The sequence below is a fragment of the Helicoverpa armigera genome, chromosome 9 (genome assembly GCF_030705265.1).
Source record: "Helicoverpa armigera isolate CAAS_96S chromosome 9, ASM3070526v1, whole genome shotgun sequence".
Lineage (NCBI taxonomy): Eukaryota > Metazoa > Arthropoda > Insecta > Lepidoptera > Noctuidae > Helicoverpa > Helicoverpa armigera.
In genome coordinates this window covers 1,002,477-1,023,035 of record NC_087128.1, presented here as the reverse complement: position 1 = coordinate 1,023,035, position 20,559 = coordinate 1,002,477, and the positions used below count along the sequence as shown (strand labels likewise).

General features: G+C 35.4%; 1 protein-coding gene across 10 annotated transcripts in view; it reads right to left on the bottom strand.

The window, feature by feature from the left end:
• Positions 1-20,559, bottom strand: part of Mmd (mind-meld) — a 425,901-nt gene that overhangs the window by 20,115 nt on the left and 385,227 nt on the right. For all 10 annotated transcript variants that reach the window (XM_064036153.1, XM_064036149.1, XM_064036156.1 and 7 more), the window contains 3 exons: positions 10,652-10,791; positions 5,960-6,176; positions 3,511-3,683 (listed from right to left, as the gene is read on the bottom strand). In XM_064036153.1, coding sequence (XP_063892223.1) covers positions 3,511-3,683; positions 5,960-6,176; positions 10,652-10,791 — 530 coding nt within the window. The remainder of the gene's footprint in view (positions 1-3,510; positions 3,684-5,959; positions 6,177-10,651; positions 10,792-20,559) is intronic.

Sequence of the window (20,559 nt, the reverse complement as noted above, 5' to 3'; positions counted from 1 at the left end):
TATTATAATCAAGCGTTTTGGCCATTATACCGTCATAAGGCGGATTAGGGCCATATGTGAGCCATATTGTCCTGTTCGCAAATAAATTATGAGGTCGCGAAGCTGAAAATGAGCCTAGATGTTTTATTAATTGGCGGAATAAGCGCTCGGGAAGCTGATTATTAAAGGAATAAAACGCCATTATCATGGGAATGTGCGTTTTGTCTCGCTTATGTAGTTAGGAATTTTTGAATAGAATTTTCCTTTCATTGTGACTTTCGCGTGTGTCTCCGTTTCTAAGAATAGCCAATACATGAATAGCTTTCTTTTAAAAATGGTTTGAAACAAAATACATTATACAGCTGCTGATATAACATAAAGAAAAATACCTTAAGAAGACTAAAAAACTCTGACTTTAATGAAATATCTTAGAAAAATATACTTAAAGAAGTTATAATTTTGTAAGGATTCGTAATCGCTTATCGAGTTTGTGATCGAAAGCGAATTTGACAAACTTGGTAACGAGACGATAGCGACAGAACTTGTGCGAATATTGCTCATTGAAACACATTGATAGAAGCGAATCGGCGGACCTGGTGGTGGGAAATAGTTTGTAAGTATTCGAAGTGGGATAAATACAGTATATAAATAAAATGAAAAGACAAGAAAACGTGTCCCAGAGTCATTACATAATGGTACCTAAAAACCAAGTTTTTTCCACGTTAAGGGCAGCCAGGCGATTTTACGAGTAGAAGTTAACATTAAAAAAAAGTTCTTTAAATAAGCCCGTCTACAATCTCCGACGTAACATCTACCGCCAGATTCAAAGTAGCACATGTCACCAAATAAAAAAGTGCAACTAGTTGAAACTATTGAAGCGCGCACGCCTCGCTCGCTCTCTCTGTATGTTTCCAATCCGTGGAGTACTTCGCGACGCAACTTTCAAAGGTACACTCGATGTTCAAAGAGACGCTTCCACGAGAACCGATTCCACTCGGATATCGGAAATTATAGTTGAATTACTTCGCCAACAAGCGATAGCGCTGACGTCACCGGCGCCATCTTGGATCCTTTTGTAATAGACGTTAAGAGATAATTAGAAAAAAGAACTGTTTGTGGATTGATCTGATTGATTTTGAAATTGGAATCTTTTGTTTTGATTAGGTGTATTTTTTTCATAATTGATTTTTATTGGCCAGCCACAATAGTCTCATCTCATTTGCGGAACAACTCTTTATATTTTGACGTTCAAAATAAAGTTTGTTTAACAAATTAACAGAGCACTAACAGAGCTCTAAAAACCGTTTACTACCGAAGGCTAATTAAAGAAACACATACCACAGCAGCCCTAGTCTTCGACAATAAAGCCGCACCTATCCAAGTTTTGTAGAATAGTCATAAATCCAGCCTACCGCATAGGCATAAAACTGGCAACATTTTATGTATATCTAATCAACCTCTAAGGGTCCCGTGGTAGGATTCCAGTCATAAAATCCTGGTAATGGTGGAAAATATTCGAAGCACGTTTGCAGGTGAACTTTGGAAACCAATCACTTAGATTTTTCGGCACAGTTATGTCTGTGGTGTGCGTTAGTAATGCGCTCCTTTAGGTGTTAAAATACTCGGTTTAACGGCTCCGATTTTCGAAATTCTGTTAAAAAAGTAAGTTGATTTTACGTTTTAGATGCTAAATGTTATTTTGATCACTCGAAAAAGGAAAATAAAGTCAAAATACTGTTAATTTGAAGCGCCTTATATTTGGTCTCTACAATCTATGTTTGGAGTAATATTGTTCTGAAATTTCTACTTATAAAAGCTACTATATAAATGAGAGATCAAAAATAGCAATTAAATAGATCTAACCCGGAGTTTATTCTTAGAAAAGATAACTTACAACAAAATTAGAAACAGGCATCTTCGTCAACATTTAAAAAAACAACAAACTAAAACAAGGCCCGTAGTCATGGCAACCGAATAGATCCTTAATTTAGTTCCATAGACAACCCAATTAGTTTACATAGAAACATCGACATTGTACACATAAAGAGAGGTTGGAAATTAGATAAAATCCGTGTTTGTCTACGCCCCAGGAAAGGCTCCGTGGTCAGGCTATTTAATTTTACAGCAAAATGTTACTCTGTTAGTAATGTTAGTGAGACAGGAAATATGTGAATTGTCATATAGATTAAGTTTGTGATTGAAGTTCTCTAATACATGCTAGCGGGGATTTTCCAATAATATGGGGGGTAGCAATCTGGAATAATATTAAATATCTTCATGTTGAGAATTTCAATGTGTAAAATGGAAAAGGTATCCAAAGTGAGAAGTTTGTCAAATTCCTCCTCTTAACAATGGAAACAATACAATGACTATAGTATATAGAAAGTATTATTACCATTACGGTTCACTAAGACAAAAACTCACAGAATGACAAAAGTACAAACACAAAGCTCATATTTGTCTTACGTCATGCCACGTCATCGATCTCGGCCAGATTCTTGAAAGCACGCGTCGACATAAGATGAATATGTAGATTCAGCGATATCCAAAAAAACGGCCAATAAATGCCAAGACCGCATTGTTCGACTGTCAATCCGTTGGCGGCATTCTTTCCCGAAGGATCCCAGCCATTTCAGGCTACAGTACTCGTAAATATTTGATAGACATCAATCATTCACACGACAAGCCCAGAAATACACCCCAAATCGCATCGGAGACAGTATAGCGCCGAGATATCGACGCCTATATCTGCTGCTGACATCCTAAATTATGACAGGATACCGCCTGTCGGAAACATTACAGCGGATTCCTAGTAATTTGTAAAATTAGAACGATAATAGCCGATGATATTCCGCGCGCCGCGATACCATGCGAATGTAAACTCAAAAACTGAATATTAAAGTTGAAAATGGGAAAACATGGGGCCTGTAACGCTTTTCGTCAGATTCGTTTATCGCTCGAATTAATTCTCGACCTCGGTTCGCTTTCGAGATTAATTTTCGAGCTGTTTAGCGCACTGGCAACTGTCTATCTAGCAATTTCGTTGGTTCAAAGTGAAAAGGGTTTTGTAAGCAGATTTGTGGAGCGTCGCTCTCGTTGAATCGTCTCTTGCGAAATATTTGTATTACTTTACAAAATGCAGGCGAGAGGGACGCTTGAATAAAATGCAATGTAAGGAGTGTTATCGCACTCCGTATATAATCCGGGGCTTGTTTTAAAATTTTGAAACAAGTTCTGGTCTGCGCGAAAATTCATTTTAAAGGATGATGGATTTAAAATTGCTACTTGGCGGGATGGTTGTTTATTCGCCTGTGAGCTTGTTATTACAGTAATGAAGCTTACTTATCTTGTGTTTAGTGTAGATTTAGCAAATTGCCATAATATCTTTGAACTGCGATTTAGGTGGTTTTGGATACCACTCGTGTCTCGTATCAAGGGACATTTAATTTTACATTCTTTTTTGAGTTTTGAATTGAACAGAATTGTAGACCTAAACACGTTAATCATAAGAGACATAACAGTATAACTTACGTGAGCAATTGTGTGGTATCCTTTTCGATCTTGAAGAGTTTCCTGGCGGTGTAGTCGCTGAACTTGTGGATGGCTCTGGTGATGTCCTGCTTCCTATCGATGTCGGCCTGGTCAGCGCTCTGCCAGGACTCGATGTACACCAGGGATACCCGGGTGTTCAGGGTTCGGAAGTACTGGAAATAATGGAGCAATTGAGTAAGGGAGAAATTGTAGTCTTGAATGTAAAGTTAAAAGGAGTTTGTTTTTAGTAAGGCAAAAGTATAGAAATAGTAATCTTGATCGGACTATAGTCTTGAATAGGAAAATACCTGTTTGTCTCAAAGGCTATTTTTTGTAGAAATTCTTTGAGAAACACAAGATAGTACGATGTTTCTATTTGATAAGAAAAAAATGTGAAACTAGATCGTTTGTAAGAACATAGTCTCTCTGGACACCTACGCATTTGTTATTTAAACCAAAAGCTAACTAAACCACCACTAGGCAACACCAACTTAAAAAAAAAAACAAATATGGCCGTCCATCACTCCGAACCAAACCTCTTCCACTGAACTAGCGTCCATATGTAGGGACAACTTCGTTAAGCACAAAATTGGCCGTTCGGTTCAGTTTTAAAGCCGGAACACGCTATTATAAGCTGGCAAAACGTTTTGATTAACTCAAAAATTGAATTTTGGACAGGCATTACTTATTTTGGGAGGTAGGAAACTTTTAATGAGATTGTAAGTTACGGGGCCGCTGAATATCATTGGGACTTTTTTGACTTTCACGCGCACTTTTTGGGGTATCATCTCGGTTTTACAGTGTGAATATAATTCTTGTTACAAAGTTATCAAAGTTGGAGCTGAAGATTTTTTATTCATGTGGCTTTTATAGAATCGTTTGAGAAAAATCAACTTTATTAAAAGTATTTATTGGTAGCGTTATATTGGATCTACGTTACGATTTTTTTTTGATAAATGTTGCCTGTATTTTTCAAACGATTATTTTGGTGATTTTGTCTATTTAAAGCCAAATCCAATTACATGAATTCCATCAGTTTTAAAATAAACGTAACATTAAATCAAACATGGAATACTAAACTCTAATGAGTAATTAACAAACAGTAGATGATGAATGATAGAGATAAATGAATATCAAATTATATTTTAAAATGTAATTTGAAACGTTTCAAAATAAATGGGATTCGTCGATTTGATTGGTGAGGAAGATTACTGAATTGGCACTTTTCTTAATTTGTACACAGGTATTTGTATCGTTGGCGTTTAATTTAAATGAAGAGATAAAAGAGAACATGCTGTATCAGGGGTTCGGATCACTTCTGAAAGGTTGCTTAGTATAAAGGATAATTAGGGTACTTAAAACTTGAATGCTTAGGTGACCATTATAAGTGAGTTACGCACAATTTCGTTACGGCATTTTCTCTTACATTTGTATCCTACGGGGTCACCTTGACTTTTGGACATTTAATGTTTATTAATGAGACTTGAATGTCTCTTTTTTAATTTTCAAAACAAATTTAGATTTTTCATTGATGACCAATGATGAATTTATTCGCATAAAAAGAATATACCTATCCTTTCACAATATTAGCCCGTACGAGATAAAACAATTCATTCTATTAACCCAACTTCAATGACGCGGGGTCAAAATAAAGTTGACCCCAGACTATGTATCATCTAAAATAATAAATCTTCATCAAAAATGTACATTTTTTATCTAAATAAAAAAGGATCTAATCCTGTAGTGTTGGCCATCTGGTCCATCTTCAGAATACTAGAGTGTTACTCGTCATAATTTGTTTTACCCTTTTGTGACACGTGTCAAGAGTCGTCCCGTACTTCATGACATGTGTTCTGACACATTTTATTGTTTTGTGCAGAAGTAATTAGGTTTTGTTGCTCCCAAAGTTTATTATAAATACGTTGTTCTTTTATCTGGTTTCTAAGTGGTCACTTTGTGTAAGTAGTAAAATGGTAAGTATGATTACTTGCTGCGTGAACGCTGGTTTCTTTTTTAAGTAGGCATTCAATGTACATAAGTTGGGCTGGTTGGGTATGAGATTTAGTAGAAATCCTTTTTCGTTACAAATCAGTATTGTAATTGGCATCGTAATTAACAACTCAGTTATAATTGCATGAGGTTTTCCCGCAGGTGTAGGTAGGCGAATTTACTCAATAGCTCATTTCAATCAGTTACATAATATGTTTAATTCTCATGAGAGAAAACTCATTGCCCTCCACGGGGCTCATAATCATATTATGTTATTTCCAATTTAGAAACAAGTTACAATAGAAAAAGAATATAAATAAGTCGATAACGTCGCCAGTTTTTGACCAATTTTCCAGAGACAAGGATCAATTTTTACCTTCAGCCACTGTATCCAAAAAGCAACCTCTTAACTTTTGTACTTTTGTACCGTACTATAGCTATGTCAAGGAATGTTACTCACCAGATCAGCAATATTAGCGACTTGTATAGCGTCATGCACGACTTCGGACCTCGTGCTGCCGTTTCTTCTATCAAACATGGCTTTATCGATGACCAGCGCTGTTTCTATATACTTGGTGGTCTCTCTGACGTCACGCCTGCGCCGGTTGAGGGCCCGAAGCCCTGCGTCCTGCCACCAGCGCCATGCTCGATCTTCTTTTGTTCTTGTTGTTGTGTCCCTGGTCAGAAATGGGGAGTTAGTGTTTGTGAGAAGAATTTTGTGTTTTATGTCATAATAGGGTAGATATCTATATTTGTGGACAGGTATAAAACATTTTTGAGTTTTGTTTCAACTGTCATACCAAGATCTAAAACTTCTAGACAAACATGAGTTGCCGAATAATTTTGATTAAGTCATCATCGTCAAGAATATTAAAAATAGAATCGGATTAAAAACATACTCAGAAAAGAAACAAAGTGCGCACCTATCTTTAAAAATTGGTTTTAAGGTTCTAGGGCCGGGGAGCTTTTTAACCCATCCCAACCGGGTGGGGGAGTGCTTAATCAAGTTTATCAGTCCCTTCGCGCCCCTATTATTGGAAACTAGGGAAATTTCCCGGACCCGCCCGGGTAGATTGCTTCCGGGCCTTCGATTGGAGTATTGTAAATAGAGATGTTTTCTTTGCTCTTAGATAGATGTGTGTTTATGACGTTTTAGTGATGTGAAAAGTGTTTCTGGGCCGATGTGTTTTTGTAGTGTGTCAGTGTTTTTTTCGTTGATACTTTAATTTTGTTTTGAGTTTTTTGTCCAGAAATATACTGGGCGAAACAATAGGAAAATAAAAATAATCTCTTGCACTATTTCCTACACCCAACTCTTTTGACACTAACTATAATACATTTTTCCTTTCACAGTTAAAATCACGTGTCCATTATACTGAATTTAATTCAAATGAGTGGCACGTGTAGCCATTTCCATCGAACCTCAGCTAAGCTTAGATAATAAATACCATAATATCAAACTTTACATCCAGTGAATTCCCTTTTATTAAGATCCGCGCCGAAGAAACTTTTTTCCATTGAAATTGAAACTCCATTCGAAAAGAGAATCTCATTGTAACGAATTCTTGAAAATCGAACACAAAACCTTCACATAATTAATTAAAACTTCAAAACGTTCGTTCATTCCATTCGTTCATTATCTTTTTGGAATCAAATCATTCGGTAAGCGACACTTTTTGAATGTCAATGCTATCATTAAAATATTGCTGAGACATCAAAGAGAGTGAACGAATGAATAGGAGTGATGGGGAGGGCTCTCGCGAGATATTGCTTTTTGTTATTTATATAGGAATTTAGATAGAGATGTACTGTTTCAATAAGTTGGCGTTTTAATTTATTTACGATGTTGTCTGATGTTGTGTCAAAGGCATCGTTTTATTTTCTTAAGGAGGATAAACTTGCACTTAGTAGATAATGTTATCTTTCATCTAGAGGGGCAATATTTGCGATGAGAAAGATCTTTGCTTATAATATACACAAGTACCTAGTAACAGGTCTGTTTATATTTTAGAAATGTATATTTTTTAAAACGACAAGAAGAATTTATTTTGGTTTTAGTATTTTATTTTTAGAACAAAAGAATAAACTATGCATGAACCTCCAAAAAAAAAAAGGATGTTTTCCTAAACCTATTTATGTACGACACTTTCCTCACTCCATTCAATGCAAAAACATATCAGGGAAGTCCCAAATATAGAAGATAACAAAAACATACTTATATAAATCTGTTGTAAGACCCTGACTACGAGGCCACGTATTGTGCCGACCACTTACACCCAATAAATGATTCAGTTGAGCCAATTTGCAGCGGGTTACGTACCTAGTCGGGAGATATGGATTTGCTATGCGTTATCATGTTATATATATTTTGGACTGAGTTTCAAGAATTTAGTTATAGACTAGACTAGACTCCCCTATTGATTTACAAACACTGAAGCATCAATCCAATCACCACCTTTTCGATACTCAAACCTACAGAAAAGCACTCAGATTTGTATAAATCTCTCTTCATACACAGCCTTTCCTAAAAGTGGTAGCATCACGCATTCGAAGCGTGGGTGTCAATAATTAATTCGAATTAACGAACCAGTTGGCTGCGGTGACAATTATCATGCGCCCTACATATGTATGAGTGTGTATATGACTATAGGGGCGCTGACACACAGGATTTGTGTCTGTCAACAATCGGTCATGGCAAATTAAATAGGTGCAAGTAGTGTATGCTGTGACGTGTGTATGTTGTGACGAGTATATGTGTGACGAGTGTATGTGGTGACGACTGTATGTTGTGACGAGTGTATGTAGTGACGAGTATATGTAGTGACAAGTGTGTGTAGGGTGTGTTTTGTTTCCCACATTTGGGTCGATGATAATTTGATGAGGTGAGTTCGGTTTGTATTGAATGTCATGTTTAGATATAGGTAGTTGAACTTTAGCTGGTGATATTGCAAATTAGATTAGGTTGTATTAAAAACCTGGGGTGGTCCTAGGTTACTACGTTTTGAGTTCAAGAAGATTTTATGTAGACTAATATAAGAAAAAAAGCTAACAGCTAGGATTATTTGAGCTTTCATTCAAGCACTCTCAGTGATATCACTTCTAGGAATCAGTAATTTTCATTAGCGTTTTAATTTTAATCCCTTTTTGGATAATTGTTTTTCACAGAAACGTTTTAACGAATCAACAGAATCGCACTCACACAAGTAAATATCAGAAGCCTGGCTAAACGACCACTCCGAAAATCAAAGTTAAATTCAAAATATTATTCCGAGCAAAATATGGAGATTTGCATAACAAAAGTATTTCCCTTTGTCGTCTAAGTTTAAATTATTTCTCAAACAAATTCAAATAGAATTCAGAAAGGAAACTCCCAGTGTGTAGTGGAGCGAGGAAAAAACCTGCTCTGCCAAGTTGGCAAGCTGCATTATTCACTTCTCACTTGGCCTAGGTTGCAGACAAACCTATGATTAATAGTTTAAACTTTTCCTTTTTGAAGTGGGAATTGTAATCAGGTTGGAGCACTAAGTTTTAATTCAATTGTTATGCATTGTGAGATATGGCTCTTTGAGTTCTATGTTTTCTATGAATTATATATTTCAAGCTTCCATGTATTGTAGTGTAGAGGTATAGAAAGAATTTCTCAATAAATCCCGCTTTAGAAATATCTAAAGCAAATGCCATTGAAGTGAAAAGACCTTTCGCTGAATTACCATTGCCATAGATAATTAAAAAGTTCGCAGTAATAAACGATTAAGTAAGAGAAATTCTGATAAATCTATAATAATTGTTAACAAAAGCATTGATTCGCAGGAAATTATAGCAAAAATATTATTTGCTAATATCACAGTATGAGAGAGAAGTCTGATCGATAAGTCCACCATAACCATAATAAACAACATTGAAATTAAGAAACAAAATCACGGTATTTCAAATCGTATCTCTTTACATTCTACGTCTAGGTGATTTCTCGGCCAGAATACATACAATATAGTTTAAATACTAATCGAAATACATAATATTATATTCATATTGAACCTTACAAATACGTGAATGGTTCGAATAACAAATGATTGGCTCGAGAGGTATCCCTGTTGTGCTTCAATAATTTGGGACTTGACCTCCGGAGGGTCCGATGGACCTCTTAACACTCGATTGACTCAAATGTAATCAGCCAATTATAGCGACAATATTTTATTTTCAAGATTTTTATTCACTGTATCCACTTTGAATAAGTGTGTCCAATGTGAATAAAAATGAAACAGAGTTTTTGAATAATTTCGGATTAATATTTTATCTTTGTGTTAATGTTGTACACGATAAGGGAGCGTCTACATTTTGTTTTACGATGAAAGCCTACTGTTTTTATTAAACAATGAAAAATGAGATACAATCATTTTGCTGACAGTGACTGATGCTCTACCAATATCTACAGATTACAAAGAACAAAGAATATATAAGGTAGGTATGCCTCATTTAATTTTATATATAACACAGAAAGAAGTATTCGTGAAAACGATATGAAATCCTCATCGCTTCTAACAAAGTTTGAGCTCGTTTTTTCGTTCCCAACTCAAATTACAAGGTTGGTTGCAAACAATGATTTTGAAAGTTCTTTCGTTAATAAAGTGCTTAAATTAGGCAAAGTGTAGCCGCGTGTAATCCTCCGGTTTGGAGTTATAAATCGATTCAATAAGTACTTGTAACAAGTTAATTCTCCGCACTTTTCACTCGAGATTTGGTTTCATTGTTTGAATTGGAATTTAAAGATGTTTCATTTTGAAATTGTGTATCTTATTATGTGTTTGCGTTTTGTAAAAGGGCGTGGCTCTATATAAATTATCTAGCTACATAGTCTGATATATTATACACATACTGATAAACGTGAAATTTTGCAGATAAAACTGCAAGGAACAACAATGTTCAAATTCAATTCTTAAAATTACAAAGCTGAAGAGCCTGTTTGCCTGAACGCACTTTTCTCAGAAACGGAAGTTTCGATTTGAAAAATTATTACATACCTATATAATTCTGACATAGCCAGTTTATTGATTAAGGCTACTTTCTACCCGGGTGTATGGATTAATATCCCACGTAACACGGGTTAGTAAACTACCTTCAGCTAGTAAATAAATAACAATATTTCTATACTCACATATTGCCAGGGTCATCAGCGAGCGGTTCTTCGACGTACGGCACATGCTTGGTGCGCCGACTCTTGGGCCTGAACTCCAGCTTGTTGGCACAACCCTTGTTGGCCTTCGTGCGCGCCTCGAAGATGACATGAGGGTGCTTCTGCTGAAACGAACCGGTCAAACGTGTCCTCATCAGTAATGATCTTATAGACTGGAGAATTTCTTAGATAACATATTTGGATAAGTATAGGTTAGAGCGCTTTCAAACGAGCGGATTTTCCGTATTCTATGTTAACTACTATTATGAGAAAGACGCGCGACAGTTCTTTTGCTATGTGTATCACTATTTTCGGAGTACCTACGCTGTTGTAAAGGGGTATTACATAATACTTATAAAGATGAGGGCAAAGGTTGTCTTATTTCATAAATAGATGATAGATGAAATGATAAATAGATGATTGGATTATTACACAGTCAATTAACACAGAAGCAAAAGACGAAAGTAGTAAGTAACCTATGAGTTTGATAGTTACGTCATAATTATTTATTGAGATACAAAAGTATTTGTTATGAGATTGTCAAGTATATTAAATGTGCTACACAGTTATCACAGCTACGCACAAAGATAATAATCAGTACATCAAATGGCCGTCCAAATGTATCTAAGGTAATCTACCTAATATATCGTACTGAAGCAAAAAATACCCATGAAAATCCTAGAAAACATAGTGACAGAATGCCTAGAAGAAGTGCTATCTCTCGAGAAATAAGTAGCAGTTATATCTAGCTAATAAGCACCGTTTCCCCGTCCGTCGGCACGGAAGACTTACGTAAGAAAATTTTGGGACATTTTTCCCGCTAAAATTAGTTTCATTAATCACATTTCAGATGTCTGCCGGTTCAACGCTTACTAATTTAAAAGGAATTACAGTTGATTCATGCAAAAAAGTAAAAAAAAACTTCGAGGTTGTTATAAGTACTGTTTTTTTTCAAGTCATCGAGAGGTTATTGAGAATTTAAAAATAGAAGTAGATCGATTACCAAAAATATCAGTATTAAAAAGGTTGAAAACTGACAGAGGTCCGTAACGCTAAATTGAGCACACACAAAATATTTGAATATGGTATGGAATACGGCATGTATAAAGTAGAAAAACTCGAAAATAGAAATACAAGGGAGTGATGTATACCCCGAGGGACACCCGACCTCTTTTATATAATGTTGACAGAAGACAAATAGATGCAGTCGCTTACACACTAACAGAGCCAGCCGTATGGTTCTTACACTCTCTCGGGAAACCATAACACATTGTTATTAGCACATATTTCACTGTAATTAATGATTATACAGAAAAGGGTTTAGGAAAGATATGTAATTATTTTATTCCAAACTAGCTGACCCAGCGAACTTCGTGCCGCCTAATTATTGGAGGCATATTTAGTAAGTCGCAAACACACGACACAATACTTTTTTATTTTTTTCCTTATTTGCTCACCGTTTAGACCTATCCTGGACTACGACAAACATTTTAAAACCAAAATCAGCTCAATCGGCCCAGCCATTCTCGAGTTTTAATCAGACTAGCGAACAACAATTTATTTATATAGATTTAAAAATAACAAGTAAGGTAATTGTGACACAGATCGATTTTCAAAATGCCGTCATCTGAAAAATATATTGTTTTAAATAAGAAACGGTCGGTCACCAATGTGCAGCTTAATGTGCAAACACTAGGCACCATCGTTAAATATGTACGAAAATATCTCAATGCTGGGCCACATACCTACGGTACCTATACAACATTAAACTCCCATATAAAGCGAGCCCTTTACCAATTACTGCGAGTCAAACCACTCAAAACGGACAGAATTCAGTAAAATGAACTCAAGAATCTTCTATTGACAATTTAGCGCAATCAGCTTTGGGCGAGATTAACTTCGTTTACGATTGAAAGGAACAATGAAAGTCTGACGGGCCCTATTGATTAAAGGTCCTGTCAGATAAAAAAGGTCAGGCTAATCTGAACTAATCAGACGGGAGTCAGAAGTCATTTGAGCCGTTTTGACGTTTGGATTGTCATATTGGAGCTTTAGTGGAAGTTAACGAAATTAGTTGCTAATGTGAGTTCCTCTGTTTTGGGCTTTGGACTGCGTATCTATTTCACGTCTATGTGGATATTAAAAGGTTCTTAGTAGTAAAGTTCTTATCGTCAATATCAATATATTTTTAGGCCTCTGCTATGACACGCCCTTGTACACTACTTAGCCTACTTTTGTATAATATTTCTGTCAATTTTGAGTTAATTAATATTGGCGTCTACTATAGATAGTCTTATTTATTACATCTTATTGTAGATGTAGATAAGATAATAGAGGTGTCAACGAAAATTATGTTATTGTAATATCCACTATGACACTAACTGTATTCATAACAAATTAGCCAAGAGGTATAACATCACAACTAATTTACAATCGAAAGCCAGCTTAACGTCTATAATTATAAAGTACAAAATGGAAAGTAATTTTTGGCACTGAAGATCTAAGGTGAGATTTGAAGTTTGTTGGTCTCGGTCTAGACTGAAACCAACCTTCAGTGTTCTAGACGCCCTTGGCAGTACTTAAATTCAGTAGGGATTGTCTAAAGTGTAATCATATTTCGATAAAGACTACAAAAGGCTGAGTCTTACTAATTAAAATTTGAGATTAATATTGTATCAATTTGATAGACAAGGGTTTGTAATGCTTTTGAGTTTTATTATTGACAAAGGACGCGGTGGATCAGAATAATTGATTTATTATATTGAATGGTTTGGCCTGTAACCTGCTTTTGATACACGTGAATGTCATTATAATTGAAAAGTTTGCTTTTTTATCCTACAATAGGTATTCAATAATCAATCCAAAATGCTTTAAAAGTATTTTTGTATAAAATATTTAAATTGGCCAACAAAAAAAATTAAAGGCTAAAAATATTTCGTAAAGACCTGAATACAAAATCCATATATTCTCTAAAAACAGCCCTTACAAAGTCTATCTCCACGTAACCAAAACATAGGTAAAGCCTCACCACGGTTCGTAATCTAATTTCGCCGTCAATGCCTTAGAAAGGACTATTGAATGCCGTATTGACGGACTGGCCAAGCGAGCCAAGACACGTTGCCAAGCTTAATGATCTAATAAAATACGACTGGTCCACGGTACGTGAGGTGCGAGCCAAGTGCTCCGCGGATATAGAGAGACACGGCTTGGCTGACACTTGGCCCAACTTGCCAACACCGAAGTGGTTAATTTAAATCGTGGAATTTGAGGTCGGAGTGTGAAATGGCGAAAAATTCAATTTTTGAAGATTAGACTTTTAGAAGTACTTACAATTTTTTGGTGAAGTTTTGGATGTGCATATTTTTCAAGTATGATTGTAAAAGAAAGTTTGGTACTTCAGTAAAACGTAGGTAATTTGTAAAGTTCTCTTTGCAATGTTATGTACTTACTATCTTAGATAAACCTATTTTAGTAACAAGTTCTATGAAAGCTAATACTCTAAGAGGTACAATAGAAGTTTCAAGTAAGTACTATACCTACCTACCTATGTATGTTGTAAACCAGATCATCGGAACTAGGTAGCTTCAAAGTTGGACAGGGACCTCTAGAGTTTAGAATAGTTATAAAAATATATTGTTTCTCCAAGTTTAGTTTGAAATCCTAATCCAAAATACTCAAACTTCAAATCAGTTAAAGTTTCCTATAATGAAGATTTATCACCGAGTTTATATCTTCGCTTCCAGGAGTTTATATCTTTGTAGCGTTCAGTCATAGTTTGAGATAAGAAACAGTTGATAGATGTAGCCGCCCACACTATATTGAGAGCCAGGTGGAAATTGTTTTATCTGGTACGTATTGTGTTTTATTTATTTTGTAACTTAGTTTTATAGGTAAGATTGAAATTCCAATGGCATTGTGGATTTTGGAATTTTATATATTTTATTTATTAAAAAAAATATTTTAACACGCTTTAATTAGGTCGATCTGTATCTAATTAAGCTGAATACGAGGTGCGCAAAATAAAAAATATAAAATCTGCATGAAAATAATATTTCATGATTATTTTAATCTGAAACTACGGATTCACATCCCAATTCTCAGAAATGCCCTTTCCTTTATCAACATTGATATCCATATTCTACATATAAAACCGCATTCAATACGAGCAGCCGATATTCTGAACAAAACAGCCATTCAGTATTGAATGTGACAGCTACCCCTTTTCTGGCAACACTGAATAAGACGCATTTCCCAGTATTTCACTCCGTAATAATTGTGTGCGATTGATAAATTCCTATCACTCCTGCCAGAATGACAAGTAAAATGTATTACACTGCGAAGTACAATAGGTAGCGCGTAAAGCCCAGGTGTATACAAAATTGAGACTCCGCAATTTGGCTGGTTTGGCAGGTTTGAGAGGTATTAAAGCATCCAATCACATTTGGTATGCGTTTGATTTTGGGATTAGATTCACATAAATAAACCGTGAATGGATATTTGTGAATAGAGAAATTGATAGTTTCTCTGTATAACAAGACGTATTTCATGTCAGACTATTATCCTTCGTTAGAATGTAGTGTAATTACGGACAAAGCCTTTGTTTTCAGTGTATTGATTCAGAGCATTAAATTATAGAATATCCAAAACAGAAATGTGTTATTTTGCAAGGTATTTCAACTCGAGTATTATGTTATGTTTACAAATAAGATTAATAAGCCAATAATTACTAGGACACCATAAAGTTTTAAATCTGTTTTTTTAAGCCATCCGTGCCTTACTTACCTGTCTCTACTCTATGTCCAACATTGGCTTTCAATCCCGAATTGATTTACAAGAACCAATACTAATTTTAAATTGTAACCATTCTGATAAACAAATACAATCAGCCTACATAACAAACAGCACTATTTTCTAAAACATTACTATTATTATTTGTTTAATATTTGAGTAGGGGCAGGCATCGCGCCCGCCGCAACAACATGGCGGACGTTCTAAATGAAAAACCGGCCAAGTGCGAGTCGGACTCGTGCACGAAGGGTTCCGTAAATTACAGTTAAATCAACCTATCTCAAAAACTATAAGAGATACTTTGATCAAACCAAAAATCGTTGAAAGAGTTAATTAGCATGCATCACCTCTATTTTTTTTAGAATTTTATACCCCGTAGTTATAAAAATAGAGGGGGGGGGACATACTTTTTACGACTTTGAGAGCTGATATCTCAAAAACCGTTCACTTTAAGAAAAATGTTTTTTAGAAAACTTTATATCATTTTAAAAGACCTTTCCATTGATACCCCACACGGGTATGTACATCGAAAAAAAAAATTTCATCCCTCAGTTACATGTATGGGGGGCCCCACCCCCAATTCTTTTTTTTACTATTTAGTGTCATATTTTTGTAGCGGTTCATACAACACATATTCCCATCAAATTTCATCACTGTAGTACTTATAGTTTCCGAGTAAATCGGCTGTGACAGACGGACAGACGGACAGACGGACAGACGGACAGACGGACAGACGGACATGACGAAACTATAAGGGTTCCGTTTTTGCCATTTTGGCTACGGAACCCTAAAAATGGCGTCAATTTACAGGGCAAACGCAGCTAAATTGGATATTTCTCACGGCTGAACCTTCTGCTACTAAGAGTTGGATGTTTTTACTCCAGTTTCGCGTTTTATTTGCGCCCCAAAGGGAAAAACTAAATGATCTCTCGCGGTAACAAACGTAACCATAATGCTAGGTTTAACTTTTTTTGTTCGAAGTTTTGGCGCTAAGTTTCGGTTTGGGTGTAAAGTGAGTGATGATGGAAGGTGAAGTAAAAAAAATCATCAGTTGTTTTTGTTTTATACGTTTCTTTTATGTATACTTTTTGTTTGCAATGACGGAATAACATATTTATACCACCGCTTCATGACGGTACGATTCTTGGAAGATGGTTAAATTAGTTACCTTAGATTCCATTACATAGTTAATGACTAACATTTGAACATCTTTGGCAGTCGTTACGGGTAGTCAGAAGCCAGAAAGTCTGACAACCAGTCTTACCTAGGCGAATTGGGTTACCCGGGTAGCTGGGTTGAGGAGGTCACATGGGCAGTCACTTATTGTAAAACATTAGTACTCAGCTTTGTTCAGATTGGAAGCCGACTCCAACATAGTTGTGAAAAGGTTAGGCAGATGATGTCTTAGCAGTTTTACTTAATGGCAGTAATAATTACCAAGTAATAAGAAAAATACATAAGTATCCATTATTTACCTACATAACACGCATACGTCACTCTGACCATCTCATTTCATTCGTCACGTCTAGGTCCTGCATTGTAGATGGCCAGTATTTTTTGCTCAATAAAGTAGGCCGTATATTTTGTAAATGCGTTCTTGCCAGCCTAATAAATATCAATCCTTAGAAATGAAATATGGCCTCGTAAGGGTAATATAGAACTATATGTTTTGGGCTTCAATGTCTACTGAGCTTTCTAGAGGTAATTATTAATGGCTTGTAATTTAGTAGAGCTAAGTAAGGTTTCTTTGAATTCGCCGCAATTAATGAAATAATGGCTAAGTTCTGATGTGTTCTAGGGCTGTGGAACTAGATTATAAATACGCGTACTTGTTAACCTGGGAACTTATAGTTTTTTAAAAAGGTTTAATCTCTGGACTGAGACTTGAACTTCAATTTAACTATTGATTTTCCGAAGCACAAACAAGCCCAAATTTAAATATTTTTAAATTATGAGAATTTTTGATTCAATGCTTAGTACCTAAAGGTATTTGATTGTATACCTAACATTTTCGTACTTCATGAAATCTATCTAATGTCCAAGTCTCGGTCCAGTCGTATTTGTTCACAGCTGATTGCCTCCACTAAGAGTTGGTTGTCGGATGCAATTACTGAAACTCTTAATACCCGTCAAACTTACTATAACAAGAAAACTTCCACCAATGAGACATTATATATTATTTCTTTTTTCTCCGCCATTTTAATGAGCTTTTTCTGTTCGACTTTTGAAATTTTCTGTTGAGTACAAACCTTTTTGGTCTGAATGGCGTACTGGCCAGATGTAATTTGGTGTTTTTGTGCGTGACACAGCGAAAGGAGTTTGGCTGTTTGAGTCATTATGTTTTGTAGGCAGTTTTGTTATTGATCTGATGCTGAAGGTCGAGTGCCCATTTTGGTAAGCGTACATTTCGCAAATTAGAGTTATAATGTAGAAAAAACCTGTACTTAAAAATGATTTGAAATATGGGTCGCTTAGAAGTAAACAGAAAAACGATTGAATTATTTAACGAATCTAGTTTACATTATAACAATTAATTATTCGTTGATAGCCAGGAGGGTTATGTATATTTATACAAAGTCACATATTGACATTATCGTTTGCGATTCCACGTCATATAGATACAAATATTTGTCCTGTTCAGTGCTAATGGATGCTGTAGCGTTTGTAGTTCAAAAGAGTTGTTTTAATGAATTTTTCATAGTTTATGTGTAGTATTTTTTCTATCAAATATCCCTCAACTATTTCTTCTTTGACGAGGTACCAACTGCTTATAATTCCAGTCCAGTTACTTCAGAGCTGATATAAGCTAAGACATTCTTTCTTTTAAAAGTACCACATTTATGAAAAAAGCAACACTCTCAAAATTGCTTCATAAAGCATATTCTCCATTTACCTAATGATACTCTCCACATAAAAATGTAGGCTTTATTGCAAACCGTATGTGTATAACTTGATAGCCCCCGAAACATATAGTCACCATCTAATATTCAACGGTCCATGGGAGATAGCACCTCAATCGAATCTTAGCAATATGGATTGGAATAAATCACACCCCTGCAAAACTCACAAATTTCTACCAGCTCTGCAAAATATGGCCTACAATATGCACACAAAGCAACGTAAACCCGACCTTATATCAACGCTACAAGATCTAACATAACCGCATATAAAATTTGTATCGCTGGGGAATATTGCCAGAGTATTTCTCGCATATACAGCAAGCGAATGTGAACCTTATGTCAAGGGGGTAAGGGTTTCAAAAGGTGTTTAGAGCATTTGGTTACCGAGGCATTTTATGGCGAATACAATATTAAAACGAATGATATTTCTTCATAAATCGTTGTAAGGTGTCGGGGCTTGTGTGGTGTCTTTAAAATATTTTGCGTTAGGTTTAAAATATTGGATGCGGCTTTAAGGCTTGCCGTACACTCCACGATTTATCGTTTCGTTATCGAAACGTGTTCGTATCGCCTGATAAATTGGTTAGGGCCTAACGACATTTTAGATTTTATCACACGTACCCTAAAAGTTGTTTGTTGGAGGTTTAGCTTAAAATCCTGGCTGGCAATTATAAAACGGGGATACATTTACAAAAGGAATAGTATAATACTAATTTTATTTACCTACATAAATTAATGGTCATAATATTGCAAGCAATGAACGAATCAAAACAAGCAATGTTGAAGGCTTTGTCAAAACCCTTAAAAAAATCGATTGATACAGCTTCAGCATAACAATATAAAAATAGAATCAGAGCAATTTCCCTACTAACTGGACTGAAAAAAATAGTATTCAATTTACAAACCTTCCAGTCGACTGAAAACCTTTTTTACTAAATTCCCATTCGCTTGTTAGCAACGGAAAAGTTTAAAATAAAAAAATAAACCTTTCTACGGCTTTGAACTGCGAAATTATTTTTTAAAGGACCCTGGAATATGTTAAACCTATTTTGACCTCTGTTGAAGTGGCCTGTTTCGTACAATTCACTGTAATGTGCGAATTAAATAGCTGTAATTGAGATTTTAGAACTCGGCAGGGTTTTTATTGCGAAATAAAACGAATAATAAGTTTTTATGACAAAGAAAAGAAAATTAATGTTAAATTATTATCTTAAGCATACTCAATGATCGATTAAGGATTAAATGCTCTAAACAAAAGTATTTTTTATAAAAAATATACATCTGCATGGAAATCGGTGCACTCATTGCAGCAGAGTTAAGATTCCACAGACTTATGAACGGATAGACTACCTTTGATTGCCACAGGGTGCAGTCAATGAACTTTCGGAACTACAGCTTCAAATACTATTTTGCCAATAACTTATACTTCAGTTTATGAGTTTATTATAACTTGCATTTAATAGTGACGTTAAATTTCACGTGAGCAAGTTTCACACAACATGGCGGCGAATCAAAGCGCACTTTTAAACTAACTGCTGTTAGAATAATAGAAAGTTAATTTAAGCAGAACTTTTGGAAAACTATGCAAATTTTATAGTTTGCGCCCACTAAAAGTGTGATTTAATGGCATTAGGAGATTAGGACTGTGTGTTGGGGCCTCCAAAATTCGTTGTATGTTGTAAAACAGAACGTGAATTTACATACGGTAGCAACTTCGACGCAAGTTTGAATATTATATGCTTAATATATGTAAAGTTTTTGTATTAAATAAGAAAACTCCAAAGATTAACAAAATCTCGACATAATAGGCAAAAAGGTTACAGTTCACAGATCTGACTTATTTTATGCCAACCTTTTGTCTGACACCACGACCAAAAAATCAAATGACAATCAGCAAAACAAAATACAGATTTTTGTTACCTAACTTCGTAAAAAGAAAGTTACTTATCGTAACATATGCATGAACAGAGCATTTGTTGGCGAAAACCAAAGGATATTTGCTTGAGATTGCATTATTCAAGCATATGGCCGTATCTGCGACGATAAATAAGTCACAGGTGAGGCCGAAGCAAATGCACCACTTAAATCCACTGCTTTCTAAATTACATCTGCTGGGGTGTACAGGGACGTACTAGGACGATCTGGGGTGCAACAGTGACTAAATATTTGGAGTAGTAAAATGTGTTCTTTTTTGTTTTGTGT